Source organism: Ursus arctos, unplaced genomic scaffold (assembly GCF_023065955.2).
Source record: "Ursus arctos isolate Adak ecotype North America unplaced genomic scaffold, UrsArc2.0 scaffold_3, whole genome shotgun sequence".
NCBI lineage: Eukaryota > Metazoa > Chordata > Mammalia > Carnivora > Ursidae > Ursus > Ursus arctos.
Window position 1 is genome coordinate 99,680,283 of NW_026622985.1, and position 18,062 is coordinate 99,698,344.

Genomic DNA, 18,062 nt, shown 5'->3' on the forward strand with positions numbered 1-18,062 from the left:
AAAATAGCAATCTTCCAGCGCGTGTCCACGTATGCGCACCAGGGTGACCTGACGGGGCTGTCGCGGGGGTTCCTCGGGTCCCTGAACCGAGAAGCGGCGGGGAAAGCAAGAGCGAGCGCCTGAAACAAGGTCGCGGGCTCGCTGGGGCCGGGGCTGCGGCACGCGGAGCCCGAGGACGCGGCCGCTTTAAGGGGGGGAGGGGCGGCGGCGAAGGGGGAGGGGCGGCGGGCGGCTCCTGTCACCGAGCGGCCGCCGGCGCGTCACGTGGGCGCGCCGCGCTGCGGCCATTGGCCCGAGGCACGTGTCCAGGAGACCGGCCTGCGACGTCACTCGAGGGGGCTCTGTTAAAAATAAGAACAAAAATCCAGAGTGAAAGTGTCTCAGGTTGCGCTAAGTGGCCTGGAAATCGCCCGAGCCCGCGCGGAGGCCGAGGCGGCGAGGGCGAGCAGACGGCGAGGGAGCGCGGGCGGCCCAGCCCGGCCCGACCCGGCCCGGCCCGCGCCTCCCGCCGCTCACCCATGCGACTCGGGCCGCGGGGCTCGGCGGGGCTCGGCGGGGGCGCGGCCGCACGCCGGTGGGGCGCTCCGGCCCGCAGCGGGGCGGCGGCCGAGCGCAGCGCGGGCCCGCGGGCCTCCATGTGCGTGCTGGCGGCGGCGGGCGCGCTGACCGCTCGCGCCCCGCACCCTCGAGGGCCGGCCGGGGCGCGCGGGCGGGGGCGGCCGGGAGGCGGCGGCGGCCGGAGCGGGCCCGGGCGGGCGTGAGCGCCGGGGAGCGCGCTGCCTGCATGCGCGCAGCTCCAGCCCCGGGCGGCCGCGGCGGCAGCGCCGGAGCCGAAGGCAGCCGGACGCGGAGAGGAGCGCGGAGCCCAGGAGAAGCCCCGGGTCCCCGCCGGACCATTGTGACTGTCTAGCGCCCGGGTACGCGGGAAAGAGGAGGACCCGACTCTTTCGAATCTCCCGGCGTCTGGGCGCGGGGAGACTCTTGGTATTTTCTAACCCAACTCGTGGATTGGAACGTGGCTCCGCTCCAAACGCGGCCGGTGACTTGTAGGACCCCAGCCCTGGCCTCTGCCGCCGCGCACGCCCTCGGAAGACTCGGCGGGGTAGGAACGCGAGCCGGCTGCGAGTGTCTCTGTGCTTACCACGGGCGGGCCGAGGGCTGATTGGAGGGGGGGTCCCCGGAGAACCAATTTAGGATTTGTTGTGAACAGCATGGAGGAGAATGACCCCAAGCCCAGCGAAGCGGCGGCGGCGGAGGGGCAGCGGCAGCCGGAATCCAGCCCCAGCGGCGGCTCGGGCGGCGGCGGCAGCCCGGGCGACGCGGACACTGGCCGCCGGCGGGCTCTGATGTTGCCTGCAGTTCTGCAGGCGCCGGGCAACCATCAGCACCCGCACCGCATCACCAACTTCTTCATCGACAACATCCTGCGGCCCGAGTTCGGCCGGAGAAAGGACACAGGGACGTGCTGTGCCGGCGCGGGCGGAGGAAGAGGCGGTGGAGCCGGCGGGGAAGGCGGAGCGGAAGGAGGCAGCGGCGCGGGCAGCGCCGAGCAGCTCCTGGGGTCGGGCCGAGAGGCTCGGCAGAACGCGCCCAGTGCGCCCGGTGCGGGCGGGCCGTTGCCTGGCGGCGGCGGCGGCGACTCTCCGGGCGACGGGGAAGGCGGCTCCAAGGCGCTCTCGCTGCACGGCGGCGCCAAGAAAGGCGGCGACACCGTGGGCCCCCTGGACGGGGCGCTCAAGGCCCGCGCGTTGGGCGGCGGCGACCTGTCGGTGAGCTCGGACTCGGACAGCTCGCAGGCCAGCGCCAACCTGGGCGCGCAGCCCATGCTTTGGCCGGCCTGGGTCTACTGCACGCGCTACTCGGACCGGCCTTCTTCAGGTGAGCCCGCCGCGGGGAAGCCAGCGGGGTTGCGGGGCGGCGCTGGCGCGGGAACTTACCCAGAGGAAGAAGACACTAGGACACCACCCCCCACCCCCAACACACACAAAGACGCACAAACAGGGACATTGTGTGCGGCTGACGCTGGCCCGGGCAGCGGCCAGGAGGAGAGGGGGCCACGATTGATTCGCAGGGGGGTACAGATTTCTTAGAAAAGCAGAAGCGACAGGACCTTCTCTCTCTGTCTTGCCTTTTGTGGGGCCACTCCCCGAAGTCCCTAGCCCACTCCTCCCCTGGCTGGAGTGTATTTGGTGAGACCGGGGGTGGCTGGAAGACTGGCTTAGAAGCTGGCACTCTTAATCCTTTCTCCGTCCTTTCAACTCAGTCCAGACCCAGGACCCATGTCCAGCTCCGCCCCCCCCCCCCAGACCTAGACGCATCCTACGACCCAGTTATCCCAGATGAAGGCAGGGAAGAAACAGCAAGGCTCCAGGCTCTTCCTTCGACCCTTTGGCCTGGGCTGAGGAGGGCGAAGCAGGCGGGATGGAGATAGGGAAGGGATGAAAACAGAGGGGCCCTTCGTCTGGCTCTGGTCGCCTGATCACACGGTGGAGAAGCTCCGCACCCATCGTGCACGCTGCCCGGGGGAGGGAGGCCTGCAGTCCCCCAAAGAAAGGACCTTCTCCCAGAGGTTTCCTGGGGCAGCTCCCAGGGAGGAAAGAAGCAGATTTCTGTGGGAGGGTGGGTGGAGGGGCCCGCGGGTGTGTGCAGGGGTTCTGGGTGTATTTTTCATAGATCTGGACTTTTAAAAGCTAAATGCACGTCCTTGTAGAACTCATCAGTTGCATGAAATAGGGGTCTGCCGCTGCGAACCGCCATTAGGAGCGGACTCCATTTGTCCCTGAGCCGGCAACCCAGACGGGACCCCGCTGCCCCCCCAACCCTCAGCTGTTTTGCGGGGGGTTGTTTACCCAAATCACAGCACAACTGAGTCACCCCTCGGCCACCTTTGGGCAGAAATGTGTGTGTGTATATTTCTGATGAAATCCATATTTCTCCAGCTAGATCTGAAATTTGCCCCATTGTTCTCGCCTCCCTCCTTTGTTAATATTTAATTAACATATAAGCTCACAATGCGGCCAGCGAGGAGCCTCGGCCCGGCTTTGTGCAGCGGCAGAGTCGCGGCCCGGCCGCGCCAGGCCCCGGTGGCCAGCGGGAGCCCCGCAGCCCAGCCGGCCCCAGTCGCTTGTCTTCCTGGACTAAAAAAAACAAAACAACCCACCAAAAAAAAACCCCGTAAGGTAACATTTGTATTTCTTGGCCTTTTAGAAAGAAGCAAGGCAGAGAGTTTTCTTTGCCGAGGTTTGCTTCTGTTAATTCGACTCTCAAGTATTTACGTTTTGAAAGAAAAAGAGAACTAAAAATTCTGATTTTAGGGAGGTTTTCTTTCCGCAAAATGGGATGTATCTTTTTACGGGCTGGTTCGTGTGTGTGCAAGAGCCGCAGGACCGGAGGAGTTTGGAGGGTAGGGAGCGTGCTTCCCCGGGACGGTGGAGACGCAGAACCGGCTCCCGGAGCACGAGGCCGCGGTCGGGTCCGAGCAGGTGCGGAGCCTCGCGAGGCCTCACGGAGCCAACCCCCTAACCCTTCGCGCGCGCCCCGGCAGCCTCTCGATCAAAGCCCGCCCGCCGGGGCGGAATCGGCGCCCTTGGCGTGTGCGCGCGCGGGGGTGGGTGTGTGCGCGGGGGCGCGGGTGTGAGTGTTGGGTTTGCTCTAGAATCTAAAAGGCCGGGAGTTTGAGGCGAACGGCCCTCGGCGCCCCCTCGCCGGCGCCCACAGCGCCTCTTCCCGAGTTTGCTGGGCCGGCGGGCAGGGAGTTCTCAACGCCCACCGGGCCTAGGGACCAGTCAGAACCCCCGGCTCGCGCGCCCCCCCCGCCCCGGCGCACTCTCCACTCTCCGGTTTGGGGTCGGGCGCAGCCGCAGGCGTCCGGCGAGATCCCTCCGCCCCTGCTGCGCAGGGTGGCCGGGCTGTCCCCTGGCCCTGCAGGGTGTCGTGGGCACTAGGCGGACACGAAGGGGGGTGGTCTGGCTGCTTGAGGGAGCCGGCACGGGTTCAGCCTCCTGCCGCGGGCGTCTGGGAAGGAGCTGGGGCCGGAGCTGCCCTGAGTTGGTTCCCTCCACAGAGTGAGAAACCCACACGTGCAGCCCAGCCTCCCTCCCCTAATGGCCTTTGCCGACTCTTCCCTCAAAGACACCCTTGTGGGGCTGAACTTCTTGAGGCCAACGGAAAGAAAGCGCTTGGCTCTCCTCTCTGCTCCCCTCACTCAGGCCTTTTCAGATGGTGGGGTCCTAGGAGCCTTGCCACCACTGTCCCAAACCACCCTCAAGGGGGGGGGGTCGTCCCAGCGGGAGGAGACCCGGGTGGGAGTCAGCAGTGTGAACCCGCTGCACCAGGTCAGCTGGGCTCCTCTGTCGCCTCCAGTGAGGCAGCCCCAGTCTGGGGGAACTGGGTCCCCTCTCCTGCCCTGGGAGACTTGGTGGGAGGGGAAGGGGGCGCTTGAAGTGGCTCAGCGCTCCTTCCCCACGCAGGAAGGGATCCGTGTGCTCCCTCCCCTCCAGGAAGGACACAATGAACTTGGGCCCACGAGGCCAGTTAGGGGAGGCAGAAAGGGGGCTGGGTGGAGGCAGATCCAGGGGGTCCTCCTGTTTTCTGCATGCACCTGCCCCCTGACTCCCACCGCCCCTGGCATCTGAGGGTATCCCCTGTGGCCATCCTGTCACTGTTCCCTGGGCTCCTGCTGCTGCTCGGGCTGCCCCTCCCCTCCCCCAACCTTTCCTCTTGCCTCTCCTGTGCCTCCCTGCCCTTACTCTGGGACAGAAAGGGATGGAAAAGGCCATGCTAGGAAGTTTGGGGTTTGTGCTTTCCTGCAGGACTTCTCCTTTTATCTGGAGACCTTTCTTTCTTCTTCTTCTATTTATTTATTTTATTTTTTTAAAGATTTTATTTATTCACTCAACAGAGAGAGAAACAGCCAGTGAGAGAGGGAACACAAGCAGGGGGAGTGGGAGAGGAAGAAGCAGGCTCCCAGCGGAGGAGCCTGATGTGGGGCTTGATCCCAGATCGCGGGGATCACTCCCTGAGCGGAAGGCAGACACTTAACGACTGAGCCACCCAGGCGCCCCTCTTCTTTTTTTTAATCTTAAGTAAACTCTGCGCCACATGTGGGGCTCGAACTCTGACCCCCCCCCCCCCCCCCGAGATCAAGCGAGATCAAGCGTCGCATTCTCCCCTGACTGAGCCAGCCAGGTGCCCCTGGAGACCTTTCCACTAAGCTTGCCCTCTATCCCCACTCACCCCCTTACACCCCGAAGTCCTCGGCCCGGCTTCTGGCTTTCCCGGGGTGGATCCTGGAGGCCGGTTCGGAGCAAGGCCCGTCCCTGTCCCCAGTGCAGCTGGACTGGGCACGTTCTTCCTGGGTCTGGGCGGCCTGAGTAGGCAGACAGGCCTGGAGCCCTCCTAACTCTGTTCTTTGTCTACCGTGCCTGCCCAGGTCCCAGGTCCCGAAAACCAAAGAAGAAGAACCCCAACAAAGAAGACAAGCGGCCCCGCACGGCCTTCACGGCTGAGCAGCTGCAGAGGCTCAAGGCTGAGTTCCAGACCAACAGGTACCTGACGGAGCAGCGGCGCCAGAGCCTGGCGCAGGAGCTCAGCCTCAACGAGTCGCAGATCAAGATTTGGTTCCAGAACAAGCGTGCCAAGATCAAGAAGGCCACGGGCAACAAGAACACGCTGGCCGTGCACCTCATGGCGCAGGGCCTGTACAACCACTCGACGACCGCCAAGGAGGGCAAGTCGGACAGCGAGTAGGGCGGGCGGGCGCCTCAGTCCGGTCTCGGTAGGCGCGAAACAATGCAATAATTTAAAATCATAAAGGGCCAGTGTATAAAGATTATACCAGCATTAATAGTGAAAATATCGTGTATTAGCTATGGTTCTGCAATATTCTATGTGTATATAATTTACAGGTGGTGTAAAATCCAAAATATCTGACTATAAAATATTTTTTGAGTTTTTCTGTGTTTATGAGATTATGCTAATTTTATGATTTTTTTTTTTTTTGCGAAGGGGGCTGCTTAGGGTTTCATCTTTTCTAATCCCCTAGGCTCCGTTGTGGGACATGGGACACTTTTATTTTTTAATTTCAAAAGAAGAAAAATTAAAACAACTTGCTGAAGTCCAAAGATTTTTATTGCTGCATTTCACATGACTGTGAACCGAATAAATAGCTCCTACTTGGTCTCTGAGTTCTGCCACTTTGTTTGTGTGGGCTTGGTGGGCACAGCAGGAGGGTCTGCACGCCCAGCCCCAGCCCCCCGGGAGGGGGGGCAGCAGCGCAGGGGCCCTGGCAGGGCCGGAGGACCGTTGGGGTCCCGGGAGGGGTGCCGGGGCTTGGCAGTGGTCAGGAGTGCGCCTGGGGCGGTGGGCCCGCAGCGCTGGGCCGTTCAGGCCCCCAGCCTCACCCGGCCCCCCTCCTCCTGCCTTCCCTCCCAATCCGGCACCTCCGTGTGCTTAGTCCGCGTCTGTTGCTGTCCCCTATCTGGCCGCCCGCTGCCAGAGCCAGCGCTCTCGCCTCCGGACACTGCTTCAGGGATCCCAGGCCCTGTGGCCGGAGGCCCAGGGGGTGGTGGAGCCGCCCCTTGTCCTGTCCCTCCAGGCCCCTGGGGATCTCCTGCGGCCCCATCAGCTCACCGGGCGCGCCAAGGGCCCCAGAAATGGCAGAGACCCGCTGCCTCCAGGCAGGCAGAGGGCTCTCCAGAGGGAGCTGGTGTTCTCTTCCTTTCTTTTTTTTTCTTCCCTTCCTTCCTTCCTTCCTTCTTTCGTTTTTGGTAAGTGGCTGCTTCTGCTTTGGAGAGCATTCTTTCAAGGTACCTGTGTGTGCATATCTGTGTACTGCGTGGGCACGCACGCAGACATGTCTGAGTCCGCAGTTGCCCAGCACGTGGCTACCTTGACTTGTAAAGGAACTCAGAATCCTCCAGGATCGAGAGGAAGGAAGAAAAGTGTAAATAATCATTTCTTATCACTTTTTGTCTTTTCTTGTTTTTTTTTAATATACATTTTATTTTTTGAAGGTGTGGTACAGTGTAAATTAAATATATTCAATATATCCCCACCAGTACATATATATAAACAAACACATTATCTATATCTATAACTCTGCACTGTCTTCTGTTTAGTGTGTGGAAAAAGAATCGTGTCCAAATGTCCATCTGCAGCCGGGACAGCCCAGGGGGTGCGCCAGCGGGTGAGCCGGACCCATGGCTGAACCCCTGAGGACCGAGGGTGAACTTCTCTCTTTGCCTTAAACCTCTTTATTTCACTGCGATAATAGTTTCACTTTGTACATACTAGTGCAAACCTTTTTAAAAAGGAAACTATAAAAAGAAAAGTTGTAATTTAAAATTCTGTGAATAACCATTTGCTGCTTAGGAAACTCAATGAAATGCGATGCCTTTTTAGCAGGAAGCAGAGTTTTTTGGTTTTTATTTTTTTATTTTTATTTTTTAGTTTATAAAACATGTGCATTTTTCAGTTCCGGTATCAAATATTTATAATCTTACGAGACATGAATGTTTCTATTTACAACTGTGGTTATCAGCATTGTGAACATTCCCCTTGCATTTTTTTTGTGTGTTTAAATTCTTGAAAGTTACATTAAATAAAAAAACCGCTTTATTGTAAAATATCGGATGTCCAAGGTGGCATGACTAGTTTTTCTAAGCGTGTTTCTAAGTCCAGCCCAACCGCCCTGGGCCTCCTCCGTGTGGCTCAGATAGGCCTTTGCCTCCATCAGAGCACCTGTAACCACAGGTGCAAATTATAAAAACAAAAACAAAAACAAAAAACGAAGATATCTCCTGTGTGAGCACAGAACGACCAAAGTAATTTAAGTACATTTCTTTACCTGAAGGAAGTGTTCAAAAGTTCATTGCATAATTCTTGAAAATTCTACAGAAAGCAATATGTCTCTGTCCTCCCCACTGTTCCTATGGGAGGGAGAGAGATGCTGGTCCCATGGGAAGGGCTCTCCTCTTTTATGTCTGTCTGTTGTTTTTACCCCCCAAAGCAAAGGACATGGATGCATCCAAAGGCAGAGGTGGGGAAAGGACAGAGGTTGTCCTAGCTGACCAGAGGACCCGGAGCATTCATCCGGGTAGTGTTTTGTGGAGGGTGGTGATGGCTGTGTGTCCAGCCAGGATAGCTGAGTGCACCCAGTGTGCCCAACTGATCTACGTCCAAACTTCCCTGGCTTGAAAAAGATTCTTCTCCCAGTAAAAGAAGCTCAGAGACTAGCAAGGATCGTCTGGTGCCAAAGGAGACGGGCATTTTCCAAAGCTGGGCTTTGGGGCAGGAGAGGGGCTACTCCCAGGATTTGCAAAGATGCACCCAGCGAGAGAGAGCTGGGGTCTCACCACGGAGGCTCTGGAGCCCTAGCTGCCTGGTCTCAGGAGTGCCCCCAGGGTCATTGCCAATGAGGTGAGATCATTCAGGGCATCCCAGTGTCTCCCCCCCCCCCCACAATTCTGAGGATTCTTTAGTGTAAACACTAAACAAAAAGGACGGGGATAACTTCTATTACCTGATTGGCCACTCTCTCTTTTTAATAAAAAGACCGTATAGCAACGTTAAGGGCAATGCACAGTTTTGTAAGGTAATAAATTCCTTTTTAAAGGTAATGAGTTCCCTGTCCTCGGAGGAGTGCAAGCAAACATTAAGCCTGCAGTGGCATAGGGAGTTTTCCTTTTTCTGTCCCTGATAGGGGATTGGACTGAATGAACCCCCAGACCCTGGAAATGCTGAGATTCTGTTTTTGCTCCTGTGTTTATTACATTTTTAAGTTCAACGTATAAGTTTGAGACCCATGAAGAGCCACCGTTGCACCAGCCAGCCCTCTCTCTCTTAGTGGCAAGTGGAGACCAGAGCCAGGCCTGCAGCCGAGTCAATGCTCCTTTCTGAACCCAGAGCCTGTTCCCTTCTTCCTGGACTCCCGGCTCAACGGGCCTTGGGTCCGGACCAGGACTGCAGCCTGGAGAGTTGGTGGAGCCTCAGGCTGGACCCCAGCCAGACGGCTGCCCCTCCAGAAGGCTCATTTCATCAATGTTCTTCAGAGGAAAGCCCGGTTCTAAAGGAAGCCCTTGCTCCTTTCCGCGAGAGAGCTGCCCCCCCCCCCCCGCCTGTCTGTGTCCACGACCCTCCACAGCCCAGCAAAATCTAGGCGCGGCCTGGGAGCGCCGGTGCCGGAGTGTGGATACCGTTGTGCCAGGCCTGCTCGAGCAGCGGCTTCTGGTCCTGCGGGGATGCCAGACAGAGAGGCCTCGCAGGGCCCCTTGGGGTTCAGAGGGCCTTCCTCTTCCGGCTGCCCGAGGTGGTCAGATGAAGAGGATCCGACCCTCGGGCCGCAGTCAGAATCCGAGGGTCAACACAGGCCTGAGTGGACCCGCCATGAGCTTTCTTTAGGGGAAGCAAGGAAGGAGCCCTGCGGGTGACATCAGTGTAATCTCCAAGAGGACTCCAACTTTTTTTGTTTGTTTAGGTTTTGTGTGTGTGTGTGTTCCGTGAGTGAAAAAGGTTAATCGCTGGGGGCTTCTAGACCGCCCGGCACAGGTGTGGCGGGCGCACGGCGCTCAGCTCCCTGCAAATACCCAGACACTACGTATGCAAATGCGCTCGCTGGCCGCCCGGCGCTGGCTGGGAGGCCGCGTTGGCTCGCTCTTGCTCGGCTGCAAGTCATTGTGTCTCCCGCTGATTTAGTATCCCACCTCCGCGGTCTCTGCCTGCCCCGACAGGCGTCCCGGGACGTCCCAGCTCCGCCGAAACCTGCCGCCTGCCACGACGAGCTGCGGCGTCTGGGAGGTGCACGGAGACCGGCGACCAAGGGCCAGGGCGCAATGCCGCCTGCTCTCTGCACTGCACACCTGCACCCCAGCACCTGTTCCACACCCGTACGGCAGCCCCCGCGCGGGGCCTCGCAGCTGGGGGCCCCCTTCCTGCGCTTCTCCCGCCCCCTGGGCCGAGGGCGAGGCCTTCTGCAGGCCTCGCAGTAGAGGCGGATGGGGTGGCATGGAGCGGGCCGGCCACAGGCGGGACGGAGCGTTGCGTCCTCCGGACCCCGAGGGCTCGCAGGCGGGGGAGGCGCCTCGCCCGCGGAGAGTGGCGCGCGCATGGGTGCTGGCGCGGGGAGCTCCTGCGCGGGGGTGTGTGACCCTGGCGGGTGCGCCCCACGGCCGCGCCGCGTGAGCCCCGGACACACAATTGATGTTGTTCCTAATGTCAAACGCTTCATTATATTTCCGCTGCTTGCCCACAGAAAATAAAAGGCCATTCTTGAAATCGCCTGAAATGTAATAATATTCATTAAAGTGGCTCCTAATTATGAGATTTAATCAAGTGTGGTCCGAGGCTGCTTGGCTTGGGCTGGTGAGGCCGATGATGGCGTTACTATTATTATTGTTGTTGTTGTTGTTGTTGTTGTTGTTGTTGTTGTTAGTAGCCCGGTGCTCAGGCGCTAGAGTGCCGGCCACTTCTTCAGTCTGGGGATTTGGGGAGCCCCAAGATGGAGGAAGAGGGGCTGAACGACTCTGGAGTCCCGGAAACAGGTGTCGTCCAAGCTTACTGCCCTTGTCGACCCAGTCCCAGGCCCTGCAAGGCCTGAGCAACAGCTCTGGGTGGAGGTAGGGGGGTCCCCAGACTCCTAGGCCCTCCATGTTCCCGAGGGATGCCAGGGCCGGTTTTCTGGGAAGGGGAACCTTAGGTCCAGAGCCCGGGACACCTCCCCCCTCTGTTGGCTGGCCCCCTTTCAGGACTGAGCCCCGCGCTTTCCTCGGAGCAGAAACAAAGAGTAGCCAGATCTGCCTCCCGGCCGCCTTTTCGTCCCCTCTGCCTGGAAGGCATCCCAGAGAGGCCCCATCCCAGTGTCCCGGAGACCGGGAGGGAAGAAGAGCTGAGGGCCCTGTGGGTTGAGCCCGCTGCTCGGCCTGCGGCGCCTCCTGCGCAGAGGGGGTCGGGGTGGGGCGCACCGGCGGAAGGGACCCTGGCACGGAGGGGTGCTCCATGGGCCGAGGAATGGTGGGGATCACTGCGTGCTCGGACCGTCTGAAGAATCGGGGCGGGCCGCCGCTCATCCCCATCTGTCCGGCTGCAAAACTTGGCCGAGCGGTCCGAGCGCGCGCCGCCTGCGGAAGGGGCCGCCCAGAGCCTTTCAGCCGCGCCTTCGGGGTTCTCTCCTCCCGCCAAGTCCTTTGTCTGGAAGGGGACTGTCAGCTCCGCCGCGGTTTGCCTCCTCCTTCCCCCAACCTCTACCCCCTCCGCTAACTGCCCTTTCTTCCCTTCCCTTTTCTCTCCTCCTTGGATGGGTAATCACAGGCCCCAGCTGCCAAGCGCGCTGCGAGGAGCTGCTGCCCCGGTTCTGGGTCTGCGGCCCCTCCCGGCAGCAGACGGGCCGCTTCCCTCCAACCTCGCGGGGACCCCGGCCCCTGCCCTCTGGCGTCACTTAGTGGCCAGGGAACGCTGCATCGGACTTTTCCCTTCAGGCCAAAACTTTGTCCTGAGCTTTTGGGTAGCTTTCCTCTCCCAGGGCTAGCAACACAATGTGAGTCCTGGAAGCTGGCATTTCTGTGGATTCAGGCAGTAGGGGGGGACATGGCGGAATCATAAAGCTCCAAGGCCAGTACCCCTTTTGTATTACTAGGAGTAAGGTGCCCCCAATAAACCGCTTGCGTTACAACTCAGAAGTCTCCCATAGGGGCGCCTGGGTGGCGCAGCGGTTGACCGGCTGCCTTCAGCTCAGGGCGTGATCCCAGCGTTCCGGGATCGAGCCCCACATCAGGCTCCTCCGCTATGAGCCTGCTTCTTCCTCTCCCACTCCCCCTGCTTGTGTTCCCTCGCTGGCTGTCTCTATCTCTATCAAATAAATAAATAAAATCTTTAAAAAAAAAGTCTCCCATAGACCTCCCCATGCTAACGCATCTGGATGAAGTTGGGAAAATCTCAGTCCCTGGAATGAATGGTGAATATGCTGGCTTCCAAACATCTGTTTCTTTGGGGAAAGGCTGAAGCCCGAGAAGAAAGCAGCGGGCTGAGCTCGCAGTCAGGCGCCCGGAGAGCTGTGCTTGCACGCTTGGGCTCTGATTTCAGGTTTTCGCGTGCAATCACACAACGCGGCCCAGCACAGAAAAAAGTACCCTGCAGTGAAGGTTCTGTAACTGCCGCCAACCCAGCTCAGCCATTCTTCTCTCCAATAGCAAGAAAAGCTACCTAATGGGCTTCCCCGTGGAGCCTCTCGGGAGGGAAAATGAGCCTAGAGCCCCTGGCACAGAACAGGGCTCGGGAAGCGAGAGGTTGCCTTCCTTCTGGCAATGACCTGTGCGGGCTGGGGCTGCGCCCTCCACCATCCCAGTGCCTGTTTCTGGTAGAGCACCTTGCCTTTCCGGCTCCCACCACCCAGTGCGGCCTCTATAGAGTTGTTTAGGGAAAGGGGGAAAAAAAAAGAGGAAGTCGTGACTAGGAGAGACAGTATTCACACGGTTATACAAAGTGGAACCATCACAGGGGCTGAGGGAGAATGGCAGGTGGTTCTGCTGGAGGGAATTGGGGACGCTAGTCCTCATGGTCCAGAAACACTCCTCTCGGTGAAACACTGCTGGGCTCGGACATACGCACACATCCTCACATCAGAATTTCCCCCCACATTTTTCTCGATCACAACATAAGTAAGATGCTGGGCCTGGGGTGCCCACAGAAGCCCAGTAACTTCACACACCACTCCATTTCCGGTTCCCATCCATAGTCCATTGCCTTGAACCCGATTTGACTCCAAGCACAGGATGCAGGCATCCTACTGGACAGCCAGGCCGGAAGCCAAGCTACACCTTGCACATGGGTCCCAGCCTGTGTTCACGCATCTTGCCGTCCCCCCCCCCCCCTTGGCTCTTCCTCCAAGAGTGAGTGGGCCTCCTGACGAGCTGTTTGGTCTAAATAGCGAAGGGTCTAAGTAACCCTTTTAAATTAATTGCTGTTCCTATAGCTAAAAGCATAACAGGCTTTGATTACATGCTAACCAGAATGAAACATAATCCTGAGTTAATTATGTGGAGATAATTTTATAATTATATCATTCAATTTAAGAAGCAATGTGTTGTTAACCTCCAATTTTCACAAGAGCAATGATTCAAAATAAAAATGGTCATAAATCTGGACCTTTTAAAAGACCTATTGGGGCTGTCTCTTGGTTTTCCCCAAATGGCAAAAGTGAGTATCAACTCAGCCCACCTATTGTCCCTTTACCTGCACATACACCCACCAAGAAAGTGGAAAATGCTGGAAAGCCTCAGACAAAGAGGGCCGTCGGAGCAGAGCATTTCCCAGTGCTGACCTGCTCTCAAATGCTAAGGAAGCCCATCTGCATTTCTATTCTGTCCAGCTTGTATGTGGAAGTAACACCCAACGTCCCTGACAGAGAGCCCCCCCCCCCAGAGAATGCCCGTCTCTGAGACACTCCAGCTGGGACTGAATGGAGCCTGGAGCCTGGGGCTGGGGGCTGAGGTGAAGGTCAGACCCCAGCCACCCCTGCAGGTGGTTCATTTCCTCTCCCAAACACTAGTGCCCTCCGAGGGGTGCCCCGTGCAGCCCGGGGGAACAGGACTGGCTGTCACTGGCTCCCCTCCCTTCTCCCTCCCTCCCATCCCCCACCCCTAAGCCATCCTGGAGGAAGTCTGGTGGCATGGGAGGCCAGGCAGTTTAAGAGGGGCCCCACTGGGATTGACTCCAGGCCCATTCTGCTGGAAAGCTGGCCTTTCTGAGCAGTTCCGGGGAACCTGCAGAGGGCTGGAGGGTCAAAGTATCGGGTCTGGGTGGAGAGTGACATCGTCTGATTCTTATGAGGTGATCAAAGGTCAGGCAGACACATTCCCTTTGGACGCCGGGTGAGCCCCAGAATTTATTCTGGTTGACTGCACATTGCCCCTAAGTGGGCGACTCGCTGGGGACTCATCACCTGGCAGGGAGAAAGGCAGCTTTTAGGTAGCTACGGGAGCGCTAAGGAGACAGAACCAGCTGTCAGAGGAGGAACATAATACAAACCACTGGAGTCACAAGCCAAACTGCCCCGAACCCAACGCGAGAGTGACAATGGTCTTTGTGCCCGGCACCGAATGGGGTAGCTGGGCGCAGTGCAGAGCCGGCCGGTGTGGGGCTCAGGTTTCCACACAGGTAGGAGCATGGGCGGGGGGGACCGAGGGCCAGCCCCTCACCTTGCACCACAAGATTTGCAGCCCCCTCCCTTCCCCCTACAGGGGTATCTCATTCGCACCTTTTTTTTTTTTTCTAAATGCTTCCTGGTCTAACTTGAATATGCAATGAGGCGCCAGAGCTTTGTGGCGGAAATATAATTAAACTGGTGAAAGATGTAAAAGATGAAGAATGAGGATGACATCAGGCCGATTTCACACTTGGCAGTCGGATAGCTGGGCCCAAGCCTTGCTCTTGCCACGCAAGGCAGATCAAAGCGCCCTGCCACTGCTAAAAAGGCAAAAGGAGACTTAAGTATGCTAATCCCCAGGACAAATATATTTTAATCTTGTTAGAATACAAGTTAATGCTGCAGCTCAGTGGCTGAACTTGGTCAGACGCTAGAGATCCATTTTTATTTTAGCTATGAATGAGGTAGACCTCCTGGTTTATTCATAGGTAGGAAAAGTAAGTGTACAAAGCTAACCCCTCTTTGGGCTGCGTCCCCCTCACCTAGACTTCGCGCTGCTGGGGGGTGGGGATTCGGGAGGTTGCGGGGATGGGATGATCCCTGACACCATTCATCTCTCCCCATGCCTCCCTCTTCTGTACAGGATCCTGACCGCCGAGAAGGAAACCCAGCTCATTTGGCAGAGAAGAAACAGGGAAACTCTGAAATTAATTAAAAGATTCTCCAAAGCAATCCGTTTCCCTTTAGGCCTGAGGTTTGACAACCAGACCAATTCCTTCCTATCAGCCCCCTCACTTTAATTTTTACAATGTCAATTTTCATTACTATTAATTATTTGCTGAGCTCCAACTGTATATTCGGTGTTGCCCTCCCTGATGAGCAAGAAGCTCGCAGGTTCTTGTAACTCCGAGTTTCAATTCCTGTTAGATGTGAATCTGTAAGTCGGGCGTGTATGCATATGGAGGATAATAGTTACAAAGAGAGGAAGAAAAACTCAGTCTGCAGCGCTGCCCCGCAAATAAAGCCATTATGGTGAAATAGTCTACGTAATTGCCGGTGTATCTGTGCACGGGGTGAGCGCGCGAGTGAGTGCGGGAGCGAGCACGCGCGCCCACTTCACCGTAAGGTCACCGAAGGGGAAACTGCCCGTAGACCCGCATGCAGAATATTGCTGGTGGCAGCCCTCTAAAAGGTAATTTCTGTCTCGCTGCTCCAATGTGTGTTAGAATTCCCTCGGCCTCAGGCAGAAAACCTGACTCCCATTAAAGCCCCCCCCCCCCCCACACCCCTGCATTCCAAAGACCCGCCTTTGCTCTGCAGCTCGGGCCGCCCTGCGGTCCCCCTCATCCCCCCCATTCCCCCCAGGCGGCTGGCGGACGGCGGGGGAGGGGCAGCCCCGCCGCCGCCCCCGCCCCGCCCCCACCCTGGCGCGCCCCGGTTTCCAGGACTTGGGAATGTCCGTCTGCCCTAATCCTCTCAAGCCTCCCTCAAGTTAGGAAGCGCCTGGCAAGCACGGTGATTACCGTACCCACGCAGCGGGTCCTGGGGTTCCACCAGCCGGGAGCCAGGCCCAGGAGCTTCCGGGCTGCGGCCAGAGAACAGTCCTGGGTTCTCTGTCTCTGTGCCTTTCAGGTTTTGCCCTTTAGCTCGTGGTTACCTTAAAGGACATTCTAGCCCTTCCTTTGTGCTTCTGGTACCAGCAGCCCTGGCTCCCGGATATCCAGCCCGCTATGCCCTCTGACTTAAAGAAGAACGTGGCCTGACAGGGGCGGAGTCCTTCCTATGCGCCCCTGTATCCTTTCCTAAGTCCAGGGCAGCAAAGAGCCGCACGCTGGGGCTTAAAGCAGCAGAAAGTGTCATCTCAGCTCTGGAGACCAGAAGTCAGAAACCCAGGCGTGGGTTCCTTCTGGGGCTCCAAGGGTGGTGCGGTCCCACACCCCCTCCAGCTCTGGTCCTCGGTGCTTGGCGGTCCCTTCCTGTCTTCACAGGCCTGCTCCCTGTGTGTGTGTCTGCGTTTGAATTTCTCCTTTTCCTAAGACACCAGTTACATTGAACTGAGGGCCCACCCTTCACTTGATTCATCTAGAAAGACTGTTTCCAAATAAGGCCATGTTCCCAGGTTCACACATGGATCTGGATTTGGGGGCACACGAGTGCAGCCAGGACTGCCAGGACTTGGCATGCAGTGTAGACTGTCTTAAACTCCTCTGGCATCAAGCCCTGTACCGTGGAGTCCGTTCTTACCCCCAGTTTTGGGGCGCGGCCACTGGAAGTGAGATGTTCCAGGAGGGCGAGCGTGCAGCAGGTCTCTGTGCCTGGGTCTGCGTGTGCCTTTGTTCTCTGTGTGACACAGACTTTCAGCTTCCCCTGCTGGTCTGGGGCCTTGCTGACACCACCCCTGACTTAGCTGGGGCCTGGCCAGCCCGCGTCCGTGTGACCCAGGGAGACATCATCTTTCCCGTGACACAGTTGATAGGAACGGGCTTTGTTAGATGCGGAGCCCAAGGTTGCTAGGTTGTGACGACCCCTTTCCCCTTCTGTGCCTTGCTTTCCTCGCCTGGAACCGGAGAGAGCGTCTGATAGAGGCTACTGCGTGGGCTGGCTGGCGGCTTAGCGTGAGGCACGCTGGATCAGGCCTGGCATGGGGTGGTCACACTTTGGGTGGGCGTCAGCTCTGATTAGTACCCAGGCCTCCCGTTCCTCTTCGCCAAGGTTACCTAGGATGCTTTAGTTGTGCAAGTGTGGAATTATGAACTCCTTGCGCTCCCCTCTGGTGTCTCAGTTTCAGGTAAGTCTCACCCCCTCCCTTCCCCTCCCCGGCTCTGTGAGCAGCAGATGCAGGGAAGCGTGAGCCTGGGGACCAGCCAGGCCTGTCTGTGAACTCAGGGTCCCTGGCCAAGTCCCCTGAGAGCTCTGGGCCCTGCTTTTCTCAAAACAGAGAATTCTACCACCTCGGACGGTGGTTGGCGTTCTGCACGTATGGGCTTCTGCATGGAGGCCCTGGCGCTCTGACCGAGGCGAGAGCCGAGCCTGGCCCTCCCGTGGCCCCCCGCGCCCTCAGAACGCTTGTTACCGGGTGGCTGTGTCGTCACTGTCTCCCTAGCTTCCCGTGGGAGTGCGTCTCGTTTCCACAGAGCAGACCAGGGAAGTGTGGGACTGCGTGTCTCAGGCCAGACGCTGGCGCACTGTGCAGGGCAGCCCGCGGAGCCCGTCCTCGGGCCCCCAAGCAGACACCATGCAGCTAGAGATTCTATTTTAGGCCGAGAGGGACAGAAGGAGAAGCGTCAGGTGGAGACCTGCATTCGCTCTTTCTCAGAGGCCCGGCCGCAAGCACATAGCTGTGCAGGGCACGCCCCTGGTCCTGGCTCTGCCCGGCTTCCATCTTCTGGCCGCGTCGGGGCCTGCTGAGTGCCGATCCTGACTGCTGACAGTGGGAACCGTCAGCATTCACCGAACACTTCTAGGCGCTAGGTGCCACGCAAAGCCCGCCCAGACTAGCTCACCTCCAGTGGGTGAGCCCTGTTCCTAGCAAGGTTCTAGCGAGGCCCAGGGAGAGTACGGGACTTCCAAAAGCCACCACCCTGGGACCTGGCAGACCTGGGATTTCCTTCCGGGCAGGGCTTGGCTAATCCCGAGGAGTGCCTTGCTGGGGTGGGTGCTCGGCGTCAGGACGCATGTTGGGTAGGGAATTGTGGCAGAGACTTGACGCTCCCCAAACATCCCACGTGCACCCGTGTGTTTCCCAGCCTCCCTGGCAGTTAGCTGGGGACACCAGATTAACACTGACCAATGATCTTGGGGCAAAGTGGCCCACTGGGACCCTTGGGTCCGAGGCTACTAAAAGCAGGTGGGGTCCCCACATTCTTTCTTTCCTGCCTTCACAGGTCTGGACACCCGGGTTAGACGGTGACATCATGGAGCACTG

At 58.3% G+C, this 18,062-nt stretch overlaps 1 protein-coding gene across 1 annotated transcript; it reads left to right on the forward strand.

Moving 5' to 3' along the window:
- The first annotated feature begins 890 nt into the window (after positions 1-890).
- Positions 891-5,748, forward strand: EN2 (engrailed homeobox 2). Its single transcript, XM_026479090.4, has 2 exons — positions 891-1,878; positions 5,432-5,748. Exons 1-2 carry the CDS (start codon positions 1,212-1,214, stop codon positions 5,746-5,748), a joined length of 984 nt encoding a protein of 327 aa, XP_026334875.2. The 5' UTR covers positions 891-1,211.
- The last annotated feature ends 12,314 nt before the right edge of the window (positions 5,749-18,062 follow it).